General features: G+C 50.8%; 5 protein-coding genes across 7 annotated transcripts; 4 read left to right on the top strand and 1 right to left on the bottom strand.

The window, feature by feature from the left end:
* The first annotated feature begins 7,331 nt into the window (after positions 1-7,331).
* On the top strand, positions 7,332-12,242 carry PV10_07322 (uncharacterized protein). Its single transcript, XM_016372213.1, has 2 exons — positions 7,332-11,308; positions 11,355-12,242. The coding sequence occupies exons 1-2, from the start codon at positions 7,772-7,774 to the stop codon at positions 11,709-11,711; spliced, it is 3,894 nt and encodes a 1,297-aa protein (XP_016221545.1). The 5' UTR covers positions 7,332-7,771; the 3' UTR covers positions 11,712-12,242.
* Positions 12,243-12,708: 466 nt separating this feature from the next.
* Positions 12,709-15,785, top strand: PV10_07321. Of its 2 annotated transcripts, none has more exons than XM_016372212.1 (2): positions 12,709-14,775; positions 15,060-15,785. In XM_016372212.1, exons 1-2 carry the CDS (start codon positions 13,244-13,246, stop codon positions 15,088-15,090), a joined length of 1,563 nt encoding a protein of 520 aa, XP_016221544.1. In that variant the 5' UTR covers positions 12,709-13,243; the 3' UTR covers positions 15,091-15,785. The 2 variants fall into 2 exon arrangements, with proteins under 2 accessions (XP_016221544.1, XP_016221543.1); XM_016372211.1 differs by having other exon boundaries at positions 14,866-15,785.
* A 616-nt stretch (positions 15,786-16,401) lies between these two features.
* Positions 16,402-17,851, top strand: PV10_07320 (uncharacterized protein). Its single transcript, XM_016372210.1, has one exon. It carries the CDS (start codon positions 16,712-16,714, stop codon positions 17,357-17,359), a length of 648 nt encoding a protein of 215 aa, XP_016221542.1. The 5' UTR covers positions 16,402-16,711; the 3' UTR covers positions 17,360-17,851.
* A 676-nt stretch (positions 17,852-18,527) lies between these two features.
* Positions 18,528-20,205, top strand: PV10_07319 (uncharacterized protein). Its single transcript, XM_016372209.1, has 3 exons — positions 18,528-18,996; positions 19,062-19,327; positions 19,395-20,205. The coding sequence occupies exons 1-3, from the start codon at positions 18,871-18,873 to the stop codon at positions 19,873-19,875; spliced, it is 873 nt and encodes a 290-aa protein (XP_016221541.1). The 5' UTR covers positions 18,528-18,870; the 3' UTR covers positions 19,876-20,205.
* PV10_07318 lies at positions 20,099-23,085 on the bottom strand. Of its 2 annotated transcripts, XM_016372208.1 has the most exons (4): positions 22,886-23,085; positions 22,299-22,818; positions 20,711-22,246; positions 20,099-20,648 (listed from the first exon to the last, which is right to left on the bottom strand). In XM_016372208.1, the coding sequence occupies exons 2-4, from the start codon at positions 22,776-22,778 to the stop codon at positions 20,556-20,558; spliced, it is 2,109 nt and encodes a 702-aa protein (XP_016221540.1). In that variant the 5' UTR covers positions 22,779-22,818; positions 22,886-23,085; the 3' UTR covers positions 20,099-20,555. The 2 variants fall into 2 exon arrangements, with proteins under 2 accessions (XP_016221540.1, XP_016221539.1); XM_016372207.1 differs by having other exon boundaries at positions 22,299-23,085.
* Between the last annotated feature and the right edge of the window lie 140 nt (positions 23,086-23,225).

Raw genomic sequence — 23,225 nt, 5'->3', positions numbered from 1 at the left:
TGACATCTACAAGTCGAAGGCTTCCTTCAGCATTGAGAAGATGGCCTGGAGCAACAATGGGAAACTGTTCTGCTTCTCCGAATCCACCAAACTGGTAAAAGTCGTGACTATTGCTAATACCCACAGCAACTCAAACCCAGTCGTTGAAATCAAGGCTGAGATCTCTCTCAAAAAACACGAGACCGGGGCCATCCACCAACTGCTGTTCGACCCTGATTCCAGACAGCTGCTGATCCATTCTGATCATCGACTCGACGTTGTCTCGATTTCAAGATCCTCCGTGACCCATTCTTTGACCATCGACGAACCAGAATGCTTATGGATTATTCATCCTAAAGACCCAAGCTGCCTCATTGGGTGTACACCTACCACCTTTAACGTCTTGACATGGGATTTAACCAGCCGACAAACATATAACTTTGAGTATACGCCATATCAGAAGGTGCCTTCGCCAGATTGGAGGGACAGCAGAATCCAAAGGATCGACCGGGCCTTGATCACACCAGACAAGCGGCATCTCTTGGTCCAGGTATCCCTTTCGAAGGAAAAGGAGAAGACATTACTATATTTCGACGTCTCTCAGTTCGCTTCCACTACGAATTTCACCACAGAAACAGTGGAAGACGGTAAGGAATATACGGACGAATACCCACGAACCATTTATCCGATAATCTTAGCCCGAGAAATTTCGTCGCAAGTTGCCTTTCCACTTGCCATACTATCGCAAGACCGCCTGGTCTTTCTTTCCAAGTGTTACTCGATTTGTTCATACCCACTGTCTTCTGGTCGCACAGCCGAAACGGCCGGGTCACACCAACGAGCCCCACGGGCGCACAGCACAGGAAGCATGCTATCAAAGGGAAAGGCACCAATCAGAACGACTGATGAAGAGGGCGAAGACTTTGACAGCGTGACCAAAGTCACCGCAAATCACATCTTCTCCCTACCAGGAGACTGGTTGAGCAGAGGTCGAATGGCCCTATGCACTTTGTGGGCCAGGGAGAAGTGCTTCCTCTGTCCGACAAACGGGGAAGTCGCCCTCGTACAAAGCTCGACCCTGGCGTGACAGGACAGGGATGGAGGGAAACTACATGAATATGTAGACAAAAGCCAATCACGCATAATATTTATGCATAAACTTGGGACGGCTAACTCGCACTCATTCGAAATGAAAAGTCCTCCTACAAGGAGGATAAACACAAAAGGGTTATCCTATCATCGACTGAGATGACATCACCAATTCCCTCGAACCATCAGGCCTCGCGGGTCGAGAGCTGAATATGATGAATCACGGCTGAAGTCAAAGGTATATAAACGACACCATCTGTCGATTCACTACTACTTCTACGACTGTTGCTGCTGTCGCGAAGTAGCTAGACGTTTCTGTCTCCACTTTGTCCCCTTATGATAATCCAAGAGGAATAAAGCGGTGACTACAAGACAAAGTCCACCCATCAATGTGAAAGTCCAACCCGTTCCAATGGCATCGATGGTCTGCTGCAAGAACGCAACTCCTATAGCGGCTAGTGTGCAACGCACGATGCTACTTGCAGCTTGGGCGGCGGCGGGGTTTCGCCAGTTTTTGTCGGCGAGGAGAGTATTGTAGACCTTTTGGCTACAGTCAGATACAAAAAAACTAGAAAGAGAAGATGGATCGAGAGTGGGGGGGTGACATACACTAAAATCGATCTGTAGAGCCATGCCAGCAATGAATTGGACGGATAGTGAAATGGCAATATGCTATTTTCGGTCACTGTGTTAGTCTTTTATGGAAAGGACATAGGCAGCTATCTCAAAGCAAGGGTAGGGTAGGGCGACCTGACTTACCAGACGATACTGCAGAATCCAGCCGATGGCAACGGTGGAGACAGTAGACACCAGAAGTGGAATCCAGACGACGGTCAAACGGGCCTTCTCGATCGGAAAATGGTCTAAATCATCACCGACAGCCTTATCGGTCGAGAGGCCCCTCGCAACTCTAGCTCGGTGGTACGCCCTATCCATGAGTCGACCGGAGAAGGAAGTCGAAAACGTACCTCCAAGGCCAAAAGGGAGATACACAAGACCCGCCTGCCATTGATTCAGACCGTAGATGCTGATAAACAACGTAGAAATAGAGGTCTGGTAGCAGGTGTAGATCAGATACAGAATGCCAATGGCAACCATAACGACTGTGTTGTCTGGACGGAGGAGTAAAATCAGTGATTTCAATGGGTTTGGAACTTGCCATTGGTACGGTCGGTCACCGTCGTTGTCATTTTCGTCCTGCCAGTGGCGCATGATGCCTGGGATTGGGAGACGTAGGTGTTTAGGTGGCCGAATAGATCCATTGCCCACGATGTTGCGTGAGGTTTCAGGGAGGAGAAAAATGATGAGGACCAAGCATAACCCTGCGGCAATGGCCAGGAACCAGAATATCCAGACCCAACCGCCTGCATAGGTCAGGGCTCCTCCGAGTATGGGCCCGAGAGATGGTGCGATGGTTGCTCTATCAAGATGTCAATCTAAAAAAGGGGGGTTCGTTCTGTTATGACAAAAAAAGAGGACACCAACGCGAATGAAACTGCACTGACGAAAGTCCCTCTTTCGGCAGGAGATGCAACGTCGGTCACCACGCCGTATGCGATCGAGATGGTGCCTGGGAAGAAATGAGGTTATGCGCGTAAGGAGCCGAGAATGGCTCAACGCTACTATGAAATAACATACCAGACACAGCGAAAGCTTGCAAGACTCGAAGTCCCAAGAGAGCTGAATATGTGTGCGTTAAGGCTATCGCTATATTGGCAATCAAGTAGGTGCTGAGAGCGACAATGTATACCGGCCGTCTGCCCAACACATCGGCAGCATCGCCGGCCAAAGTCGGGGCAATTGTCGCAACCGCGATATATGACGTGACAGTCAGATTAATCTTGTCAATTGAGACGTTGAATGTGCTGGCCAGCAACGGCATGGCGGGGTAGTAGACAAAATTGTTCACCGATGAAAACCAGGCGGCAAACGAGGCTAGAATCACAATATACCATCTTTCTGGTGTGGTAAAGACAGAATATCTCTCGATAACTTGGCTTGTTTCGCCGGTCTCCTCGTCTTTGCTGTCCATTGTCGAGAGAATGGAAGAGATGTATGCAAATGAGCCCACGAAGAGACTGGTCTTGTTATACAACTCTCTGGGTTAGCTACCTGTGGCGCAAGTCTGGAGGCTTTGGAGAAGGCTTTGACACGATGCAAGCCCAAGTCCCCTGGTCGATCATCAATCCCTGCATTCACCTGTCTTTCTGGGACGTCTGCCATAGGCTACTAAATGGTCAACTAAACCATACAGGCCATTTCCGTTGGTAACCCTGCCATATGTGCAGCAGTGCAAAGACGGGCCAACGAATGTGTCAAAGTTTGAGGTGAATGAGTCGCTTGGGCTTCCTTGATGCTAAGGGGGAAGCCCATCTATCTATAGCCAAAGGTAAGGCTCTACAGTGTACAGGAGGCTGGGAGATATTACCAACCCTTATGCAAAGGTGTTAATGTCCGACAGAATGCACTCAAACTGATGTTAAAAAAGTCATTTTCCCTACATGAGAATTGTGGGGTTGTTTTAACGATGGAGCTTGTCTACACCAGGCCAGGTAAAGTTGGTAGAAGACTTTGACCTGGTCCTGAGCAACTAGTAGCATGTATCAACGTGGAAGATCTGTAGATTGTGGAATGACCCGCGCATCTGGACGCACTTAGGATCTCCTTCTCGATTCAGTGTGATCCTAAGATTAGTTATATTGGGCACCAAAGCGCCCATGCTTGAAAGAGAGATGGACTTGCCAGCTGTAATAAGCGGTGCACAGTTAGAGTAGAGCGCATCAGACTTCTGGCTGAGCATCAGAGCCTGTGCAGGTAGGTCGGCAAGATATATAGCACGAGAGTTGTGCGTTGCCCTTCAAGCTGTAATAGGTAAGTAATTTTCATTTTTTCGGCCCGTTTGAATGTATTCACTAGGAATCAATCCCAATCGCTCTCACAGGACTAACCAGGCCGCAGAGGGTAATTTGTCAAAAGCTGATTAATGGCGACACCAACCCAACCCTTTGAACCCACACAATGTTTACAGCACCTCAATGAGATGAAAAAGAGACTCAAAGTGCAATGTGACTGTAATACAGTTCCAGGGATCACATACGAAGGTCATGTCTTAAATGTCAGTTTGAAGGTTCGTGAAGAATCTGGGAGAGCAGTACTTTGCCGATGTCTCACCAGATGGAGTGATAAATAGCTTTTAGCGCTCTGCAGGAACTTCGAGTGAAGTCGCTTTGTTGTGCCCTCATGAGGGACCGAGAGAAATTGGTATCCGTGGTCTATTGGGACAGCTTCCTGCCAAGATTGGGCGCTAGGTATCTTTTATGCCATTCGAATCTTGACAAGGCACGACAGGAGGGATAGTGCCTAGCAAATAGTGGGCTAAAAATAGGCATCTGAGCCTAGTTAGTTCAAAGATAACAAAGGCTGCCCATGAGTGAAGACTCGAACGATCTGAGGTGCGGTCAGCTTAGGCTTACATCTGGCGCCCAATTCCCGAAAGAGGTTCGAAGGCCCGCGCCGTGAAACAGTGTTGTAAAGTTTCTCCAAGGACAAGCTCACCAAGCCATGGGGGATCATGCCACTACCTGTCTGTTCTCACCAGGCAGACAGCGCGTGCATTAGCGTGGGCCAGTGTGTAAAGAATGCTAAGCGAAAGAGACACTCGTTCATACCTAGTGAATCTGGTACAAAATCGAGGGGTGAGCCCGAGTGCCGGCTGTGAACCCATGCTTTATGTTGGCTCTCGAATGGTGTCAGAGAGGACTCACACCCCTCGTGGGACGACTGAAGGTGAGTTGCACGAGACAGCATTCAAGGACCTATTGCATCTCGTAGATGCGAAACAGCATTCCTGACTGCCTAGAATGACCTTGAGCCGAGTCCTGTCGACGAGGCGATTCGCAATGTCCTAATGAGTTTCTTGATCCCCGATCAAAATGTCTGGCGGCTGTCTGCGAAACATTTGGCGTAACTGGAACCATTATTTGGTTTACCCTGCTTTTGCGGTTGCAGTTCTCTCGTTGATATTTTTCTTGCCCCGACCAAAGACGATCAGCAAAGAGATCCATCATCACATTAGTCAGTCTTTTCCCGGAGACAATGTCAATACATGCTGGGAGGCTGCCGCAAACTCTACGCTTGGGGTGAGTAGACACAGATTTTTCGCGGATAAGAGGAAGAGTGATTGTGCTGACACAGTCTCAAAGTTTGGAAAGCTTCTTGCACTCTCCACTGGCGATAGTTGGCGAACACGAGGGCTAAAAGCAGCGTCCGATCTCGTTGGCCTCGACTTTACGATCCCAACGCAGCCGCAAAACCCGCAGGAACTTATTGTGGCATTCGAAAACATCGGGAAAGGCGATCGAAGGAAGACGCCTGGGCATGGATCGGCAACTGCATGGCTGGCGCACATCGACCTACTGAAATTTGTGATCGGGTCGGGATTTGAGACGGCGCTCATTGTGGAGGACGACGTCGACTTCGATGTCAGGCTGAAGGACCAAATGCGTTTGGTTTCTGACAATGTGCGAGAATTCATGGGAACGCCGGCCAACAGCACACGACCATATGGCGAAAATTGGGACGTTCTCTGGCTGGGACACTGCGGATCTGCGATAGAAGATTGGATGCCTCCCATGCGGAAGTACTGGGACGAGAGTCGCTGTAAAACAGAACTGTACTCGGGGTGGTCGAAGCATTTCCTACGGGACAAGTTGGAGGAGAACTATCGGTACGTGCAGACGTCATGGATGACGGTATGCACGTTTGGGTATGGAGTGACACGCCAAAGTGCCCCCAAGATCGTCAAGCTCCTCGCTACCGGTGGTGACGAAGCATATGATGTATCCATGTCTGCATTCTGCCGGTCGGGGGATTTGAGGTGTGTGGTGGTGAATCCTCAGGTCATGAATCATTATGAACCACCAAAGGACGAAGGATATCTCAGTCCTGTGCACGTTGGGGATGGCCAGGGAGCGACGGCAGATGATCCAGCGTTTGAAGGCAAAGTAGGATTCACCGGAAATATCATGCAGAGTGCTCGTTGCAGAGCGTTGTTCAACACGGAATGCATGCGGTCGCCATCAGAGATCTAACATAGGAAGCGGACTGCAGGAGACAAAGATTGAGATGATAGCAGCGGCATTGAGACTCGATATCGATGGCGAATGTCTTGACTCGCTCGAACCTTGATCCGACATGACGTCTGCGCACCGGGCCGGACCGTGAGGGCTGTTGGTAGAGTGGCGTTGTCATCTGTTTGTGGGCAGGGGAGTGTACTGACCCAACGACTTGGAGGGACGTGGTTCAATGTGGAAACCACAGGTCTAGCTAGGTGGTTCTTTGGCTTTTAGCATTTACCATAGACACGAAGAAAAGGCAGACAAGTTCTGTCAACAGGGGCGACTGAGTGGTGTGTTTGTTCTAACAGAAGTGATTGGTAGCAGGTAGGGAGTAGGCTCACAGGAGGTGGGTGCTATCAATGTTGGTCACAACGAAAACTCGAGAGAAGTCAGAAGGGGTGAGGGGCGCGGTGGAAAGATGTTTTCAGTGCCAAAGGTACAGAAGCTTGACGATTGAAGATTGAAGATTGAAGCTGGGGAGGACTTGAAGACGGCATGCCGGTGAAGCTGGACTTGTTGCAGAGAAGAGAGAAAAGTACTACTTGGTTGGCAAGAGAAGGAAAGGGAAGGTGCGAAGGGTAAATACTCATGCGCTGTTGCTGCTTGGGGTATGAGACGCGTCCAATTTTCTGCTCAGGTCAGATGGCAGGAGCGAAGGAGAAGAGAAATGTGTATACTCGATCCTAGACGCGTGCCTACCTCAAGAGTCAAGAGTTTATTGGCATCCACTGAGCTTCCTTCTTTTTTGAGACTTCAGATGCAGTTCTTGAATTCGCGAATCTCAGAGGGTGCAATATACACCCAAGCACTGAAGCTCTCTGTTGCTTCGTAAATCTAACTTAGGTGCTGGATGAGGCCGAGGGGCTTTGGGAGGGCCGAGGGGGCTTTGGGAGGCGCGGGGGCCTGGGGGTAGTGAGGGGTTGTTCAAGCGTCAAAAGCGTCAAAGCGTGACTTGGGCTCCCCTAAACTACCTAACTTAGGTACCCAGAGATCGTGTCTGAGGGTTTGGTCTCAGATCCCTCGTCCTTGACCCCTGGTCCCTTGTTCTCCGCATCATCTCTTGGGCACTGTGCCAGTCCCACCCTCGACTACTAACCGTACTCCGTACACTTGCAGTGACTTGCGTAGTAATCGTCCCAATCCAACCTTCAACACATACCCGCTTCCCTCATCAACACCACCTTCGCTTGTCATACACTTCCGCTCTCAACACCTCATCTCCTCAACTTGTCATTGTGCATGTCACCGAGCCCCCTTCAACACTACGGTCTGTGATCGAGTTTAGTGCTCCCATCTGTTATCATCATCATGACATCTTGAGCCTCCAAATCCACACTTTCCTGGTCGCTCATTTCGATTCCCTTACCAACTTTAACCACCTCAACTTCGTTCGCAGTATACCTGTTGTTTCTTCTCATTGCCATTCCTCACATCCTCGGCAATCACTACCTGTCCTCTGAGCTGACTCGCTTGCTCCTACCACCTTGACCCGACTTCCACCGTCTCTCACTACCACCCCGCGTTCACGCCTGCCCATTCAGCACATACATCACGTCCACCAGACGACACCCATCCTCCATGGCTAGATGGCCTCCTCGGAGACAGGGTCAGGCTACTCGGTGACGCCCACTCAAGGCAGAGCTTTTGCTGCAAGGCCCCTTTCCAGAAAAAGCGATGATATTACCTCCTCCCATCGCCCCTCTTTCCAAGATGGACGCTCGACATCAGGCGGCACTCCGCACCCTGGTCAGAAATCCTATACAGGAACCTTGCCATCCGCCGTCCAGCCCGGCATGTTCAATACGGAGATGAGAAGTGCAGCGGCAAGAGCCACCCCACTCCCAGAGACCGCAGCTGCGAACTCCACTCGTCCATTCCCCCAGTATCAAGATGCTGATGCTGCCAATCTGTCCGAACAACGCCAGGCTGCCGTTCGCGACAAGATTGCCAAAGAGATGAAGATCAAACTCGGCACCGAGAACATGTTGGAAGCTCTTCTGAGCAAAAACAATAAGCAGACCAAGGAACAGCGTCAGCGTGTCGAGGTCGAACTCGGCACGTCAAACCGCAAGCTCGCAGAGTTGAAGCATCAACTCGACCAGGAGATCTTGCGTGCCCAAAGTCCTACCACCCCTCCCAGCAAGAGACAGTCCAGCTACTTTCGAGGAAGCCCACTAAAACCTCCCCCGCCGGCTCAATCTGTCGAACCTTCTGACCCCCTCGACACTGAGAGCCCCACTGTCGTTTTGACTGACATCCTCCAGCAGCTCGAGATGGACGGCATGCAGCCCGACTACTACATCGAGCGCGCAAATACCCTCGTCGACCTTCTCAAGCGGAACCCCACTCTCAAATATGATCTCGCATGGTCTGTCTTCAGCCTCAGAGTCCAGCTCATGCTGCTCAGTGAGAGCTCAGACGTCGTCGCCGCCGGCTACAGACTCACGAGGCATGCGATTGCAGACAGAAAGTCATTGCACACCATTCGTGCTCTGCACACCGACGAACTCATCATTTTATCTCTGGTCAAGAGGGAAAAGGCTGTCTTGGAAAGGGAGCAAGCTGTCAAGTTTGTACGGGCTTTCCTCGACGTCAAGGATGGCGTCCACGAGATCTCTCGTGCTGTCGTCCGCAGCTTAGTTGCCGTCGCAGAAACTTATGACGACCGCCTCAAGGACATTTGCTTACTCACGTTGGCCGAGATCCTGACCAAGGACACCGAACTCCTCGTCTCCGCTGACGGAATGAGCACTCTCACAGACGCCCTCGCCGACGGTACCTTCCCAGCCCCCGAAGGTCTCGTAGCCAGTTTTCTCCACATCCTCGACAGCCCTCATCAGCGGCGCTACCTACACACAGGCCGAGAATTTGAAGCCATGTTTGCCCCTTTTACCGATCCCTTACTTCTAAATGGCAACGAAGAAAAGCTCAAGACTTGTGCTCAGGCCATTTCCGCCATGCTGAAGACCTGGCCCGGCTTTCTCCTCCTCGCCGTCAACGGTGCATCCTCTCTTCGATCTCTCATCGACTCTCTAGTCTACCCCATCCCCTCATCTCGTGATACCGTCCTTGAACTATTCTTTGACGTCCTCCGTATCAAACCTCCATCATGGTCAAGCTCGTTCCTGGCTGGGCGGCGCCTCACAACATATGGTCGTGTCAACGCGATGCCTGTTGACCCTCCGTCCCAGCGTCAGTTGGCAGAGTATCATGCTGAAGGCAGATTCGATCTCACCTACCATTTCTCTGCTCTGGTTTTGGCCGCCCTCATCAGTGCTGGCCTGATACCCGCCTTGGTCGAATTGGTTAAAGTCGAGGAGGACCAGACGTTGAAGAGAAAGGCAACACTTTTGCTGACAGAAGTCCTCAAATTGGCTCATCACTCACTTCCAGACTCGATCAGCGCTCAGATCCAAGTACTGGGCGATCTTGTGCCCCTCGCCCAGGACACGGGGTCCGAGGAATCGGCCATCAACACGAGCATGATCTACCAGATCGAAAGCATCAATCGAGTGCTCAATAAGACTACATCCTCCAATTATGGGCGCGTATTGCCCGTTGATGAGCTCGCCGTCGGCCCACAAGCCATCGAACGATCCAAATACACGGTGCTCATGGACGCGGACCATTTCAGACAGGCCATGATCGACACTCAGGTTCCGGGGCATTCAAACTACCTCAAGTGGAAATGGGAAATCATTCACGGATTGGTCGAAGGGCCGTTGTTGAACCCCAAGCGACTCGAAGAAGCCATCAAATACCCCAAATTCCTCAAGAGGTTGATTGGCTTCTTCAGACCGTTCAAGTACCGATTCTCCATGATTCGTAATACTCGACCCAATCAACGCTATGTGCGTACCGGTTGTGTGCTGGTGCGTACACTGACTCAGTCCGCCCTGGGGCTCACTTACCTTGCCGAGAATAAGCTTCTTCGACAAATTGCAGAGTGTCTGGCACAGGTGGACCCTCACAGCGGCCTCACATCGGCCACGCCGTTGTTCGATCATCTTCAAATGGCCGAAACCCTCAGCGGTGGATATTTTGCCATGCTCGGTGCACTCAGCCATAGCAACGACGGGGTGCGCCTGATGGAGCAGTGGCACATGATGGACATGTTCTACCACTTGATAGAACTCAGGCAACGTCCAGACCTGGTCAAAGCCCTCCTGGGTAATATGGACTTCACTCTGGACTCGCACCTGCGTGTCATTCTTTCCAAGGCACTGACTTCCAGTACCAAAGAGATCCGGCTGTTCTCGACCAAGCTGCTACGACGGTATGCTGTTGGCCGGGTGCAGTACTCGTCCGGCCTGCAAGACCCTGCCAGTTCCCACTGGGCCTTGCGCCTAGTGTTGACGCAACTGTATGATCCGGATGTCGAAGTGTGTGAAGTCGCCATCAAGATCCTCGAGGAGGCGTGCAACCAACGCGGCCAACTCGAATATGTAGTCAAGTGCCGCCCGTCCCTGGATCATCTCGGGGAAATCGCCGCACCGCTCCTTTTGAGATTTTTGGCGACTTCTGTAGGCTATCGCTATCTCAGCGGTTTGGACTACATTACCCAAGAAATGGACGACTGGTTTCTGGGCCGCAACGACGCGTACGTCGCACTTGTCGAAGCCTCGATCCTTCGGGCCTACCTGGACGGGAGCCTCAAGACCACCTTTCATGAAGATCCAGCGGTGGAGCCACATGACATTGGCATTGCCCCTCCGCATTTCTACCGAGAGCTTGCCAGGACAGAGGAAGGATGCAGGCTTTTACTCAAGTCAGGCCATTTCTACGAATTCTCGTCTACTATTCGGGATTTTCACCTGGACGAAGATGACCCAGAAATGCTGAACAAAGTCAAAGGGTGTATGTGGGCGGTCGGCAACATCGGATCGATGGACCTGGGTGCGCCCTTCTTGGAAGAAGCTAATGTGGTCACCGCGATTGTGCGGATCGCCGAGGGGGCCGAAGTCTTGTCCATGCGAGGTACGGCATGCTTTGTGTTGGGCTTGATATCGCGAACACTCCACGGGTTCGAGATGCTGGCAGAAAATGGATGGGAGACAACGGTGGACCCGCGGGGACGATCATTAGGGTTTTGCATTCCTCGTAACCTGGAGGCCCTATGTTTGGTAAGTTGGGCGTACCTTATCATGGGACGATACTGACCGAAGACAGAAACCTGTTCCATCGCAATCAGCTCCTATCACAACCACAGCACAGAAAGAGGAAGCATATCGGGCCGCCACCACCGATGAAGACCCGATCAAGGCAAAGATATTGAAATCCCTGGTCGAACTCGGCAACACAGTCATGTACAAGAAAGCGAGCGGAGAACTACACACGATGAAGACGAAGCACCCGGCGCCATTCGCAGACACGGACATGTTCCGAAAGGCTCTGGCGATCCTAGAAAGTCACCACTACCGGCAGCAGGCTCGACACAAGATCTTGAACTTGTTTAGCCCTAGTGTTATGAGACGAGTCATTCTGGACGAGGAGATGTCGGAATCAACTGGTTCTGACACGGGGTGATTGTCCTGACGTTAGCTCCCATACGCGACAGAGGAGGTGAACATGAGCAGAATGCAGAGCACGTCACGAACGAGAACATAAGCTTTGAAAGATAGACGAGCTGGAAACTCGTTATGATGATCGATTTTAGATGGTTTTGTCAGTGATGGCGCACGACGGTGTGAGGCACTGGTTGTGGGTATGGACATTATGATATGTTTGAGGTATATATGAACATCTGGCGCAGGAGAGGCATGGCAGCTGGCTACGATGCCTATCTGGATATGGGTTCCATCAAAAGGGAGGTCGGTTGCCTTTGGGTCTGTTTGATTGGCGGTTTGAGCAGAGACAGTGTCAGATGGGTATACGTACTCTACACCACAAACGGGTCGTCGGGTGACCGAGAATGGCTGGCAAGACGGTGGATGGCGGATGCCTCTGGAGGGATGCCTGGCGTGGAATCTTTAACAAGTAAAGACACTTTGATGGCTTGAGCGCTACACAAACGTTGTGTCGATGACACGTACAAGAGCCATATATGATATTGAGTGGTGGCAATTGAAGTCACCTGTCTGCGTTTGTCATGACCACGTGATCCACGTGACTGGTGGTGCCTGCCAAGAATTTAGATCGATGACGCCTCCACATGTGGAAAAATCAGGAAAGAGCAAAATAATTGGCGTGAGGTGGCCCAAAGAGGCATAGTGCCCGCCGAGGCCATGGCAGGCCTCCCTTCATCTCATTGGTACTCGTGACACGACTAGCGAGACGGTCGGCCTCGGCCCTCGATTTGATCCTGGCCTTTTCTCGATCCCTAACCAGAATTCCAGATCTCCGACCACCTGGACATTTGTCTCGCATCGACTGTTACGGTCGTGTGGCCAGTGGCCGCGCTGTTTCGCCCTGTGGTCATCATCCACCGGCCACTCCCACTGCTGGATCCAATCTTTCATGGGCCCGGCTATTCACCAATCCTCAGACATGGTTTCGCCATCCCACCAGACTGCGAGATCCGTGTCACCCTGGTACCAGAGTGCCACATTGTGGGTGGTGCCTGGCTCCGCAGCATGCTGAGACAGTCGCTAACATCTCACACCAATGCCTCCAAATGCAGTGCATGGCGGCCACTGGTCCTTTGCAGCACATCAAAAGTCTACACGTCGTTGATCTTCCTTTTCCAATTGCTTCAATTGATTCATAACCAGGACAAATCCTCCTTTACCTGGTGTCCCTCAAGAATGATTGCGACACAATTACTCGATTTCAACTCCACATGAAAGTCTCGTCGAGCGGCCTTGTCAACGTCATCAAAAACAACAAGCCCATCCCCAATTCTCTTTGTCGCAGGCCCCTCTGACCCGTTTCTCGTGATTCACACACCTACGACCTAAGTAGCTCCTTTCCCTCTGAGGCCTTGGATCGGTCCGGATAGACCATATATTTCATGGACTGCACCAAACTTATGCCTTGAGAGGCCTACGTGCAAAAGAGGCGGACTTATTGGGGGACTCCATCATACCACCCTGAAGCATCACCCTGTCACCACCGCTCAGATGAGCGGAAATGGTGACCCAGCATCGACAGCTCAGGGCGGGTTTCATCCCACTCACGATGCCCGACGAATCGTGAAACTGTTCCAATGCTCACTATGTTCCTACCCGCTTCGAGACCCCGTCGCTCTCCCTTGCGGCAACTCCATGTGCAAAACATGCATACCGCCCGTCTACAAACGAGAAAACATCACATATCCTCAGATCCAGGGGCGATCGGAAGGCTTCGTCTGCCCCTTTAGGGATTGCGGCTTGGAGCATTCCCTAGGCGACTGTGGAACGGATGTGACTGTGAACAAGATTATAGAGGTGGTCGAGGGTCAAATGTCGACATATTCCACCGAGGCTCCTGGTCTGCCATTGCTGTTGGAGGAAACCCTGGACCTGTCGCGAGTGGCAGATTCTGCCATGGACATCATGCCACGATCACGAGTTCTCCACGGAGGACGGATCGTGGCTTCTTACATTCTTGCTCGCATGGGCGAACTCAACTACCACTCCGACCTCTCGTATACACCTTTGGAGAGTAACTCGGAAGAGGCGATTGGATCACTGGACAAGACGGTCCATCAAAGTCTTCAAGAGATTGCCAAGTCGGAGCTGGAATGCCAAGTGTGCTATCAGATTATGCTGGATCCGTTGACCACCACATGTGGGCACACCTATTGTCGAAAATGTTTTGCTCGGGCCATGGACCACTCTAATGTCTGTCCCATGTGCCGGCGGAGGCTGACGGTTCTACCGAGTGCTACGGGCGAGCCTAGCAATAAGAGAATCACCCATCTTCTCCAACACCTGCTACCCGACCTTCTTAATGCTCGGATAGCCATTGAGAGTGAAGAAGATACAGTGGACGAGGAGAGCAGCCTACCATTGTTCCCGTGCACGTTAGCATACCCACAGATGCCAACATTTTTGCACATTTTTGAGCCTCGATATCGCCTGATGATCAGAAGAGCCATTGAGAACGGATCGCGGAAGTTTGGAATGTTGTCGTACCGTCCTCGTGGAGCACCACCGGAACAACCGCCCTATATGAATTACGGGACTGTCCTGTTCATTGAACGAATCGAAATTTTCCCTGACGGACGTAGCTTGATTGAGACGCGAGGAATGTACCGGTTCCGAATCATCAGCACATCGATGGTGGACGGGTATTTGGTGGGCCAAGTTCAACGAATCGACGACATTCCTGTGCATGAGGAAGAAAACATGGAATCACATGAGACCGGGACGGAGCCTTCTTCAACCAACGAGGCCGAGGCCCGGATTCAAAGCATGTCTACACAGCGACTGTTGGAATATGGATTGGAATTTGTCGAACAAGCTCGGGCGAAATCCGCCCGATGGCTTCATCAACGTGTTCTCGAAGCATATGGACAGCCACCATCGGATCCAGCCACATTTCCGTACTGGTTTGCGAGTGTGCTACCCATTGCGGAGGAGGAAAAGTACCTCCTTCTCCCAGCCACCAGTGTGCGAGAGCGATTAAAAATCACGGCACGTTGGATCCAGCGGCTGGAAGCTGCAAGATGGTAAGCCCTTTCCACTCCACATCTCAATCATTATGCCTTTTGCATCCTTTTAAAATCCGGGCACGGCCCCTGACATGGAGTTGCATGAAGTGAGTACGAGGCAGAGCTGCGGGCCGCCGCACGAGCATATGAGAATGCTGAGTCGAATACGGAGACTGAAGATCCCCGTCAACATGACACTGAGGAATCATAATAAGAAATGGACACAGCCAGCTGAAATTTGATATCGATTGTGTACAAAAGCCGAGGAGAGACACTAACATTATCTCCGTTTCACCATACAGGCAGCAAACATCTTCCTGCACCGTCTTATGACTAGCCGTGGCATCGACGGCGGTGCTAGCTCTGGCTATGGCACTCTGCATTCCGATGATTCACAAGCCATTAATTAGACGCATGATGAGTAGAGGGCACAGCGAGTCGGGGACAGAGATGATAAATGGGATGGTCGTGGGGGACCAGCATGGTCAAGACCAGGGGGACTCTGTGGTGTACATCTCCAAGGGGTTGATGTTAATAGGTTGTGTGTTTTTGGCCAGCCTCCGGGTTGCGATACCCCTTTTGATATTTGGGATGGGGCGACGAGAGCCTGGTAGATTCAGGCGAATCCGACTTTGAGGCCGGAGAGTCAAGTTGGCTGTCAAGATAATGGTATTTGTGACGATGCTGATTATTAGCACGATTTGTTAGGGGCCGCGATGGGAAAGGATGAATGTCGAGGATGAATGTCGAGGCAAATCTAAACATTTCTTCTTTTAGTCAGATAAGTTACCCAACTAAGGAATTTCTGAGCAAGTTCATGACTCAGTAAGTAGGGACGAATGTCGAGGATGGGAGGACGAATTGTCGAGGGCAAAAATCTAACCATTTCTTCTTCTAGTCAGATAAATTACCTAACTAAGGAATTTCTCAGCAAGTTCATGACTCGGTAACTAGGAGGATGAATATAGAGGATCAGAGGATGTATGTCGAGGATGAGAGGATGTATGTCGAGGATGAGAGGATGGATGAGAGGATGTATGTCGAGGATGAGAGGATGATTGTCGAGCGCAAATCCTACTATTTCGTCTTTTGGTCAGATCAATTGCCTAATTAAGAAGTTTCTGAGCAAGTTCGTGACTCAGTAACCAGACCTGACTGATCCGCACAAGCACCAGGCAGGCATAAGCACAGATTAGCACGTGAAGATAGTTGACGCAGGACTCGTAGAAGATGAATGTCGAGGCCAATCGCATGGTTTCTTCTTTAGGGCAGAGCAATTACTTGATTTGGTAGTATTTGAGCAAGTTCATAACCCAGTTTGCAGGTCGACTATTCGCACAAGCTCGCCAAGCATAAGTACAAGGATTTACACGTGACGGCAGGCATCGCCAAAGGATGAATGTCGAGCCTAAAACCAATGATTACCTCTTTGGATCCAAATAACTGCTCTTTGGGAGATTTCTGCACAAGATCTTGACTACAACAACTCAAATCACTCATGCAACTCATCCTGATCCTCACCCAACTCCTCCTTCCCAGCAAGATAGATACTCACGTGATGCGTAGTGCCTGCTAAGCATGAATTTCGAGGTCAATCCCATCATTTCTTCTTCAAATTAGATAATTTCCTTGACTAGAATAAATCTGAATGAGTTCATGACACGATGCAATCTTTCGTCATAACAATTGCCCAACGACGATTCCCTATATGTGACTCGCATGGGAGTGTGCTCATGACAGTCACATGACAAAGATATCTGCTATGACGTCATTGTCTCTCGGTCAATCATTCTGCGCTTTCCGCGACACTGGACACAAACCCCATCCGAGGCAGGAGCGATGGATACCGTGACCCATGATCTGTAAATGCAGGTACTCAATCAACCAACGTTCATCATGCGTATACTCACACGTCGGCGTCAATAACCCAAACACTTGAACCATTCCACTTACGATGAAACTCCCCGCACCATCCAGCACGCGTCTGACGCTCTTCTTACATCGAGGGATCAAGCGCGATGTCCAGACCAGTCGAATAGCAACAAGCTACTGTCCACACGCAACTCCTCGTCAAGCAGCCAGAACCCCCTTCTCAACAACTTCTGCTCCTCAAAGTCCATCGAACCGAATCCTCAATCCTTTTCGAACCCCGCCTCAATTCCACGACTCGCTCCAGCTTCACTCGGCCAATAACGCCCTGTTGCTCACCCTATTTACCACATCGTCATGCGCTCCTTGTCGCGTCATTACTCCTCTATTGACCGACCTAGTCAAGTCCCGCGCCCCATCTCCCAATGATAAATTTTCCAGCTTGGCCCTAGCAGAGCTCGAGCTCGATAGTCCAGACACCAGTAATGGAAGGATGATGGATTTGGGGATCGAGTTCGGTGTCACCAGTCTGCCTACCCTGATTGGCTTTGGTGGGAGAAGAGCTCAACGAGTCACAGATAGACTCGTTGATACAAAGTTGTTGACGGATCGTGCCCGTATGGAACAATGGGTCGATGAGGTCATGAGTAAAGGCGATCCATTTGCTGTTGATGGAGGGTCAGGAGGTGTAGGTGGATCTGGCTCGGGGGTACTGGGTCGTTTGTTCGGGTGAGGTCTACTCACCAAGGGACAACTTGATTCGATCCTGGGAGAGTTTTGCTCTATGAGATGATCATCTCTGCAAGACTACCCTCGTCAGACAGAAGTTCCCTAGTGGTCCTCTGGACCGAGGAGCATACGCCACGAACTAGGACGGGGTGACATGGTAAGCCCGAATGTTACAGTTCACGGGAGATCCCCAGGCGTCAGCTTGAACCCGGGTCCTTTACCCTCAACTTGATTGCAGGACAATGTGGGAACAAGTCCGCGTCAATACATTCCCATTGTTGACATGATGACCATCATGTCTGCTCACGGGTCGTGGAAGAATTGGAAACGACCCCATGTCCATGAGGCGTGACGGTCCCACCAAGAACATCCGCATTTCCGTGCGTATGGCCACATTGGACGAGATCATTCTCTCCCATTCATACCAATTTGATTCCCACTTTATGTATACACTCTACAAAGCGCCGTTACATTCCAAAGACACTTGATCCCATCGCCATTGCAAGTGCCACCACCGACCAAATATTCGCTTGTAACTGACCAATCGCTAAACCCGTGGTGCATGTCCTTCCAGATTTAGTTAAGATACAAAAACGTATCTCTGGTCCGGTCCAACGCATCAGACAGATGCCAGTCCTCACGTAAGAGTAAGATGCTCTTGATACGACTTCGTTGGGTGATCCACGGCGCACACTGTATTGCACACCAATATTCGCCTGGAGCATTCCTGTCCGATCTCTTGTCCTGTGTCTCTTTCTCTTTCTCTTTTCTCTCCTTCAACAGAACGAGACGAGCCGTGGGGCTCCGTTGATGACGATAATGCAGATTCAAGAGTTCCCGCCCCCTCCCTCTCGATTCATTGTCAACATACCCTACCTACGCATAGCAGAACAGACCCAGCAGGTCAGATCATTCAGTAATGATAACCGATTCATTTTATACCACCCAGTTACTTATTTCTTAAGCATGGTACTAGGCATAACCTGCCACGCCCAGCACGACCCTCCCCCGCACTGGGCACCGGGGGCATTTGCTTTTCTCCGACAGACCAGCAAGAGGAGACACAAACTTGCGACCCCGCCAAGTACCAGTGGTACCTAAGGTACATTGGTGCAGTATTCTACATGCATACATAACATGGTGAGGTGAGGAGAAGTGAGGTTCTTGTTCCACTCCTTTTCCCACTTCGATGCAACAGTCTAAGTAGGTTAGTCCATTACTTACCTTTCTTTACATCTGATTCAAAGACTAGAGGAAAGACCTTGGTTGTTAGGAACAGATCTGATCTGATCTTTATCTTCTTTCTCTTTTAATTTTCGGTCGCGCACGTCATCTGTGGTTTTTACTTGGCTTTGGAGAAAGATATACATTTTTATATTTGTTTCATTTGTTCAATCTTCAACTACCCTCCACCTCGGTTCAGTCATAGCACAACCGTGACCACCCACATATCAAATCCCGGAGTTTAGGTTTACTCATTATACATCCTCCGGACCCCTTGGACGTTCCTTCATCATGACTACCAACGGCACTCAAGAAGATTCATCCTCAATCACCAAGGAGCAATGGGATCAGCTCTGTCAAGATGTCAAGGGCACTCTCCTCGAGGAAACAGGATCTGAAGCATGGTATTTGATCATTGTAAGTCTCTCCCTCCCTCTCTCCCAAAGCCCCTTTACTCATCCAATCCAATCTAATCAATCCAGGCCACCGTCCTCATCATCTCACCCGAGCCACAAACCCTCGCTGATTTCTGGACGTATCTAACCAAACACGACCCTTCATTCTCCACACCAGAAACCCAATCCCGACTCGCCACTCGACTGCTCGATGTCCTCCTCAAACAACTCACATTGATCGGTGCGCCTCAGACACTGGGCGCATTGATCCCATTGGCGAAACGCCAGATGGCAGAGAAGGGCCAGACTCCCCAGGAAGACGAAAGTCGTCCGGAGTTGAAGCCTGAGAATTTGTAAGCTCCCTTTCCATTTCCATTTCATCCTCCCCCTTCAGCCTTTATAATGATTTCCCATTCTTAGAACAACCCAATCCCTCACCGAACTACAAGCCCGAGGAATCTCCACCATCACATCCATCTATGGAACATTATGGCGTGGAATATTCAATACTTTCGGCGACTATCGCGGCGAAATGGGCGCACATGAATTGAGCATCGTCTATGGGTTATATCTATCCGATTTCCGACACTTGACGGCCCTGGAGACGGAATTGGTCGTTTATACCTCGATTCAATGTCAGGGTCATCGGGGGCCGAGTCTTTGGCATGTTCGGGGTTTGGGTCGTGTATTGGGAGCCAGGGGATCGAATGATGCTGATCCCACGGTGCGGAGGGTCAAGGATGTGTTGAGAGCAGTCAAGGTGGCGGTGATGCAGGTGGTGGAGTTTGTGGGGCCGGAAATGGTGCAGAGAAGTAGACTTGATGGTGGAAAGGATGGCTTGCAGGGGTGGCCGAATGTGGGAGATGTGGTGAGGGAGTTGGGTGGGTGGGGGGAGGATTGATTGAAAAGATTGGAAAGGATTGAAGGAGGTTGAGAGAGAATTGCGAGAGTTGATCGAGGGATGAATGGATGAATGAAGCAGAAAAGAAGTTCATGACCGGCTGCTGGCTGGGAAAAGGCTGGTGCCGTGATTGAATCCAGCATACACACAGGACAACAATTCAAAATGCATAAATAGAGAAAGAGACACAGGTGAAAAGGGAAATGTATCACGAAATTGGTCCTCTCAACAAAGTTGCAGGCCAATGTCGCATAATTTCTTTGTGTGCATCTTGTGCATATAGATATACATAGATACATGGATCGATGGAGCTGCATGGCCAAAGCTGACCTAACGACACTACATCGTGTTTGTGCCTTCATATCAAAAAGCTTCCCTTGTCTTGGTCTTTGATGTCTGATCCAAGCACGATGAGTGAATACCGATCGTCTAATCGATACTCACTCGTGGCTGCCATTGGCTTTAGTGTACCACGTGGAGAGTCTTGATGATAGCCTTATGATGGCAGTCCCCTGCCTTCACATATGCTCGAAAATAGTCAAGGAGTCTGAGGGATGCATGACTTTTAGCAATCCAGGTTTCGGGTGACATTGGCGGTGACATTGAGTTGAACTCGTTGGCCAAAGTAAGGCCATCAGAAGTATGTGACCATTGGTGATCATGGCCACACAGACAAACTTTTATGTCGATAGACCTCTCTTCTCTGATTCTGAGAAGAAAATCAGCATTCGCCAAAGTTTCTTGACCAGAACTTCAGCTTCATCTTCCAGGGCCTATAAAATGACAGTCAGCATTATTGTTCCAACAATCGCAAAGACAAATGGCATCAACTCACCCCTTCCAATTCACCGACCAAGACATCTGGTTTGCCTCTGCTTCGAACAGCTCCAATCACCACATCAACGAGCATCTGTTCTTGCACACCCAGATACTCGACAATCTTCTTTTCGACGAATGGCTTCAGTTTCTCCTCCACCACGCTTTCATCGACAAACTCCCATTTGACGTCCCATGCCCATAACCCATCCTTGTCGTTGGGAATGTCACTTGCCAGTTGTCTTGCCGCTGCCGCCCGTTCTTCCTCTGACATGTCTGCCGTGTCGTTCTTGTCAAATTGAATGGGAATCAACGTGCGTTTAGCATTTTGTGATTCGGCGTCTTCCTCATCTTCCAACAGACCTTCCACGTCAGCAACCACAGTACGTCGTGTGGCATGAGATGCGGATCGGTCGGCCGCAGACGCAGCTGCCGCGCCCAATGACAGTTTAAACCGAGCAGGCTCACGACGAACGCCCGTCGATAAAGATCGATCCATCCTGTCCTCCTGTCGCAGCATGTCTTCTTCATGTCGATTGAGGAAGTCATCCGCCATCGCACCGGCACGTTCGCGGTTTTGGTTTTCTCGAGTCCGTTCTCGCTGTTCCGCCGCTCGATCGGCATCGTCCGCTTGGGACTCGCTTTGCCGGAACGAAGCCCGATTTCGAATCCATAGACTTCGATCACTGTAGTATTCCTCAACCTTGCGCGAAGATTCGACGTCATCGTTCCAATCTTTTAATCGTTGAGCCATTCTGTCTTTCTGTTCTTGAACTCGACCCTGATCGTCCTTGTCTCGCGTCTTCTCACGCTCCACTGCTGCCGTTCTGGTTCTTTCACGGTTAAGCCATCGTCGTTCTTGGTCGAGGAAAAGCTTCTCTTGTTCGGCCTCCTTTTTCTCTCTTCTCCGTCTCTCCAATTCCTCGTCACTGGCATCGGTATCTTCGTCCTCAAATGCGGACGATCCTGAAATGGCCGTTCCATTGACAAATGTAACTCCTTTTTGGTAATCACGTGGAATCTGAGCACCAAAGCCCTTGGGACCTGAAGGAGCACCGCGAGGTCCAACCGGGATTCCGTTGGAACCGCCAGCAGGGCCTGAAGGAGCGGCTAATGGTGGGGAAGCAAGTCGGTTGAGTCGCTCACCATTCATGCGATTCCGTTCTTGTTGTTCGAGTTCCTCCTCACGCTTTAATCGCTCGAGATCACGACGGTTACTACGGTCTCTGAACGCGGCGATTTCCTTGGCCACCGTTTCGCGCATCTCGGCGGGAATATCGGACAATTCGTCATCAACATTGATGGGGATGGTGACAATGTCGCCGTTTGTGCCTTCGCCATTAACGCCTTCACCCATCTTGAAGTCTCCTTCTCGGTCGATGTTTGACAGATCGTCTTTTTGAATCGGGGCGTTTGGGTGGGTTAGATCCTTGAGAACGGCGGCTAACGCGGCACGAGCATGGTCTAATCTCATCTGTGCTGCTTCGGCGTCGCTGCCACCTTGAGATTCTTCCCATTGTGCAATATAAGCGTGAGAGTTTTCGTCGGCCACAATCTATCGAGGTTAGCATCTGTGCAACATAGGTTGTCGCCATGGAGAGACGTACTATCAGTTTAGACTTTTCCACCGTGTCATTTTCTTCAGGATTCAACTCCGAGGGAGCTTGTCGTTTGAGGGGGATGTCGACATCGCGGAGCACCTCGATCGCCGTAGCAAGACTTTCGGGGTCCTCGTACTCTGCGAAGCCAAATTTGCAGGGCTTGTCGACAGCGTCAGTAGCGCGAACCCATCTTCGTAGATTGCCGGCAGAGCGCAAGATTCGTTCAATTCCCTCGTCTCCACCTGCACCCTCGGTGATGCCTCCAACGAATATGGTTCTGATGATTTCTTCCCTCGTGGGTTGCTGCACGGGAGCAATGCGGTCTCGATCTCGGTCGCGGTCTCGGAAATCTGCTCCTGCGCCCGCACCCAAGCCGGCTCTGCGTCCGCCGCGGTCTCTGTCATCTCGTCCGCCGACATTGTCATTCTTTGCAGGACCTGAGGTTCCTAGTCGAATCACGGGGGCGGAGAAGTTGATGTTGGGCATGTTGGCCGGGGGTTGGAAATTCGAAGGAAAGGCGCCAGGTCTACCAGGTTGGTGAGCATCTTGCTGTTGGATTCCTGGAGGGGCTCCCATTCCTGGGGGTGCCATACCAGGAGGAGGCGCCATTCCTGGCGGTGCTCCGGGGAAACCACCATAGTCTCCTGGCGCACCATATTGGCCCGGTGGCTGATATTGATACATGTTGGAGGGTATGGAAGGGATGACAAGGCGCGGATGCGCAGGTGAGGAGAGTAGGAAGCGTCGATGAAGTGATGCCAGTTCTGTTTGTAACGAGCCTCATCCAAACTCGAGATGGACGAGAGTCGCAGTGATTTGCCAAGCCAAGAAACTTTTTGGAGATTAAATGCCGCTGCTATAAGAAATGGAAACGCGCTGCTATGGTAAAGTGATGGGCGCTTTGGCCGTAGGAATTACACGTGACCTAGTCGA

Source organism: Exophiala mesophila (genome assembly GCF_000836275.1).
Source record: "Exophiala mesophila strain CBS 40295 unplaced genomic scaffold supercont1.5, whole genome shotgun sequence".
Classification (NCBI taxonomy): domain Eukaryota; kingdom Fungi; phylum Ascomycota; class Eurotiomycetes; order Chaetothyriales; family Herpotrichiellaceae; genus Exophiala; species Exophiala mesophila.
The sequence above is the reverse complement of the archived record's forward strand: the minus strand, read 5'-3'. Positions and strand labels throughout refer to the sequence as shown.